We start from the raw sequence: 4,682 nt of genomic DNA, 5'->3' as shown, positions 1-4,682 counted from the left end.
CCTTTCTTATGTCTTTTGGAAACATGTTAACGTTATCTCCTAGGCTTAAAACATTTATAATATTATTTGGGATTTATATATTCGTTAAATTTTCCACCAAAATCATCTAATATAAATCTTCATATTTATTGATAATTTCTTTATTACTATTATTTCCAGAGAATTTAAATTTTGTAGGAATATTATTGCTAGAGATAAATGTTTTGTTCAGATCCTTTTTCAAGTTCTCCCTATTATAGGGTTTATTAATTTTAACTTTTATTATTTTATTTTCTTTTTTAAATGTAATTTATATTTATTTAAAAGATCAATTCTCCATTTTATAAAGAACTCCTCAATCTTCCCTTTGTATTGGGGATATTGTAATTTAAAACCATCCATTTTATTTTTAAAACCATTTATGATATTATTCTCTAACCAAAAACATTGTTTTAAATCTAGATTAATAATATCTATTATTATTCTATTAAATGTGTATGCCTGATTATTCCTTTGAATGAAGTTACTATTAAATCTGTTTTCAAGTTCAATAACCGGAATCAGTATGTGTGGAGGAAATTTATTATTTATTTACATTCCTTTATGTAAAAAATCTTTCCTTCAACTTTTACCAAGTTCATAAATTACGAAATTAGTCCTTTAATAACTTCAGGTCTCACTATTGAAAACACTGCCACAAATTTTTCTTTTATTTCTTTAAAGGCTGTCTTGAACACTGCCATCTTGGATCCCAGTTCACAATATTCGATTAATTATTTATTATATGATTCTTTGGGAGTTTATTTTATTATTAATATACACAATTTTGATCCATTTAACTATCAACTTTTATTCTTAAATAACTCTCCAACGTTTCGGCCCTCAGGCCATTCTCAAGGAGACAACCTATAAAATTTTTTTTTTATTACAATTACATTATTTCCTTAACTACATATTGATTTCTTTGGCCATAACTTCAATATTGATGTCATTGTAGGCTAATTGCACATGTCATATCTTTAAAATAAATTAAATATTAAAATAACATATTACAACTTCATAAAATTTTTCTATTTAAATTAATTACTTACTTACATAACTTTTATTATATCTTATGTTTAAAAATCCTTTTATACAAACAAACTTCTTCTTTTTCACTTATATTTATCACTTAAAACAGAGAAGGTAGGTTCTGTAATTTTATGAAGTTGTTATGATGTTATTTTAATATTTAATTTATTTTTAAGATGTGACATGCGTAATTCGGTTGACAACGTTGATCTTTTGTTCCGGTTTGAGAAGGCATGAGCTCACAAATTTATCAAGGTTATTAGTTAACATTGTCACCACCTCTTCTCCAAATACCAGTTCTCCAGAGAATGTACATCCAAGATATTTGATGGTGTCCTCGGCTTTTGCCGTTTGGATGACCTCTGCAGTCTCAAAGGAGAGCTTTGTTGACCGCAGCTCTCCTTTGTCCGTTATGATTCCCACTCTTTTCTTTGCATTTATTGCCAAACCAATCTCCGCGAGCAGCCTCTGGCCATTATTTATTATTCTTTCCGCAGAACCCCTGTCGCGCACCGTTACAGCCTAATCGTCCGCGAACCCTGTGAGGACCACACTCTCTTGGTCACTTTTCAGGCCGTATCCAAAGTTATTAGCAAACTCATAATCACAGAGCTCGCGGTACAAATAATCACTGGATAGGTTGAACAACGAAGGCGACAAGGACCCTCCCTGAGGCACCCCCCCGCAAAACACTGATCTGGCTAGTCGTTTGGGTTCTTATATTAATGTTTATCTTATTTGTGGTTAGAAGAACCGCGATCACATTTGTGAGGTCGGAGTCCTCTTGCCTCCAGCGACCTCACTATGTGTCCATTACCAACGTTGTCAAAAGCACCAACCACTTCCAGAAAAATCACCACGCAATCTTTTTTCCTATTTTTGGCATCTTTTATGATTGTGTCGATGATTCCGGCGCTTACATGTGTTCCCGGCTGCCCTTTGATGAAGCCCCTTTGACTTTTGCTGAAGGTGACCTGCTTTCTCAATTCAGTATCCAGAACCTTTTCGATAATTCGGCGGACAATCGACTATATCGTTATTGCCCTCCAGGAGGAAATACTTTTTGGGTCTCCTTTTCTCTTGTAGACCAATATTGTGCGCACTTGGCGTAGAGGCTCTTGTACATATCCCACCCTCAGCATGATCTCCGCAATATACTTGATGATGTGTGTTAACTCGAAGTATTTTATTGTGTGGACCAACATCCGGCCCTGGCGATGAGTCAAACGATGTCGACTTGATTGCCACCCGACTATCTATGGACATCAAATTTGCCATCGGGGCGCATTTCTCATAATCCGTACGTTTGCGGAGATTCTCTTTTTCAAAGAGGCTTCTGAAATGTTCCTCAACGTCGACTATCTTTAATGGGCATTGCTTGGGAGCGTCGGCGTTCATAATGCGCTGTACCACTTTTTTCCGTCTATTGTATTAATTGTATTGAGCTAACTCTTAGTATCACTGCTCCTGCCAAAGGTTTCTGTCTGTCTTGTTAGCTCTCTGCGGATTTGACACCTTCCCCGCACCCTTGTCGGCCATTTCGGTTTTATTTTTTTTCTCATTTTACAGAATTTTATGGCAGTATGCTGTGGGCACGGCAGTTTGGCGTTAATATTTTAAAGGAAAGGCCAGTTTTAAAAGTCTCTTGGCCAGAGTTAAAATTTTTAACGTTCATAATATCTTGAAAGACAGCCGACCATTTACTTATTTCTATTTTGATATGGTCCATCTCTCCCTTTCCGACCTTATTATCTCTTACAATGCTTAGTAAGGCCCTTAGTTTTTTTGTTGTTTGCCTCCCTGGCATGCTTCTTCGCTTTATGCGTCCCAAGATTAAAACAATTAGTTTTGTTATTCTGTTGCTGTAACAATTCCTTTTATAGGCTTTCTGGAAACTTGGCCCAACGAAGGACATGCCTATGATTGGAATCGGGAAAGAACGGGCACGCTCGGCTGTAACAGATTTTTCAGTCTGAACTGCTGTCTCTATTTGTCCATTTTTTCTTAAGTTAATTTTCGAATTCCTTCATAGTTCAAATTTATACATTTTTATCATTAAATTGTTAATTATTTCAAATAAACAAAATTAAAGGTGCTATAGAGTGATATTTTTTTCGGTATTTAAGCCCTGCGGGACTAATTCTATGCGGGTAAGATCAAGCTGATATTTAAGATTATTTACTTTTACATTGATATTCCGAGTTGAGAAAACCGGAAAAATGTGCGTATACGATTCTGTAATGTGGCACTTCCGATAAGTCACAGAAAATGTTTTTAAGAAAAGCCATACACCCGCCTTATACGTATTTTCAGTTTCGTACGACTTTTGGTTTTTGAGTTAGACTGCTCACATACTGTCCATCTTGCGAGACCTGGTTATTCGGACCCTAGGGTCCTTAAACCGCACCTTTCCCTCTGATACTCCAATTCGAAATCTTGCACAGTCCCAATACTTCCCCTTATTATATATTCCATATGTAGGTAAAACTAACAGAAATAAGATCATTAATATTAAAAATTGATTTCAGGGCAGGACCCAAACCGAAAAATATCTGAAGATACGCTGCTCGAAAATGCAACAGAACGTGTACGTGAAACAGAAAGCTTTGCCCAGGAACAAAGTAATCTAAAGAGGAAAGGAGAACCTCTTATAGAAGAATCTTCTTCACCATGGAAGAAAACACGTAAGCGTTATTACAATCAATATCTGTATTCTGATTGACCATTTGTACAATTGTATGCATGTGAAACCATATACCAACAACCAAATAAGCTTCCATGTTGGATGACTGTATTTACTGCTCAAACCTAATATATTGATAAATATTTACATCTTCACAGGAAAAAAAAAAGTTCAATTTTATAAGAGGCCAATTTTAATCGATATTAAACGATAAATGAGAAATATCAATATTATCTGTATTATTAATGTCTATCTTAATTAATGATGTATATTTAATGTCAATTTCAAGTAATTATTCATTTCTATCTTAATTAATTTTTATAATTATGATGTTTGTTTAAAAAACATGAGTAATTTAAACATTTGTTATTTTAAGGATTGATTCTCAGAATTGAAATTAACAATTTTAAACACAACTAATTATTCCAGTAATCACATATTAACAATAATTTCATTAAATTATTAATAACAATAAATAAATAACTTTAAAATATTTTATTATATTTACAAGGTTCTCATTCTCATATTCCATGGTTTCAATTAGTCAATAAATTAAAATCAAATACTTATTACTATCCACATTCTTTTTTAAAAAATAATAATAATAAACAATAGTATTGACTATGTTTATATCATTCATGGTATTAAAAAGTATGCCGTAAGCCAAAACGGGTAACCATTTTCTAATTTAGAAAAAAATACATTTTCTCTTAGGGATCAGTTGAACCCTTCTAATGTAAGCACACTAATTTGTGATCATTGAAAAAAAAAAAATAGGGAATGAAAATCACGCCCTAACAAAGAGAATTGTATTTCGGGAATAAGAAAAATCTATATTTTCACAAAAGTTCCCTATATTTCTAACAATAGAAAAATACTACAGAATTGAGAAATTAATGAGTTAAATTGTAATTGAAATATTAAAATTTCAATTATCAATTATATATAT

The 4,682-nt window shown here is 32.9% G+C and overlaps 1 protein-coding gene across 1 annotated transcript in view; it reads left to right on the top strand.

The window, feature by feature from the left end:
• The window catches only part of LOC106678758 (uncharacterized), a 211,588-nt gene that overhangs the window by 19,692 nt on the left and 187,214 nt on the right, over positions 1 to 4,682 (top strand). The window contains exon 3 of the mRNA XM_014417499.2: positions 3,579 to 3,734. Coding sequence (XP_014272985.1) covers positions 3,579 to 3,734 — 156 coding nt within the window. The remainder of the gene's footprint in view (positions 1 to 3,578; positions 3,735 to 4,682) is intronic.

Source organism: Halyomorpha halys, unplaced genomic scaffold (assembly GCF_000696795.3).
Source record: "Halyomorpha halys isolate HHAL.00 unplaced genomic scaffold, Hhal_1.1 Scaffold158.1, whole genome shotgun sequence".
NCBI classification, from domain to species: Eukaryota; Metazoa; Arthropoda; class Insecta; order Hemiptera; family Pentatomidae; genus Halyomorpha; species Halyomorpha halys.
This window is presented reverse-complemented; position numbering and strand designations above follow the sequence as displayed.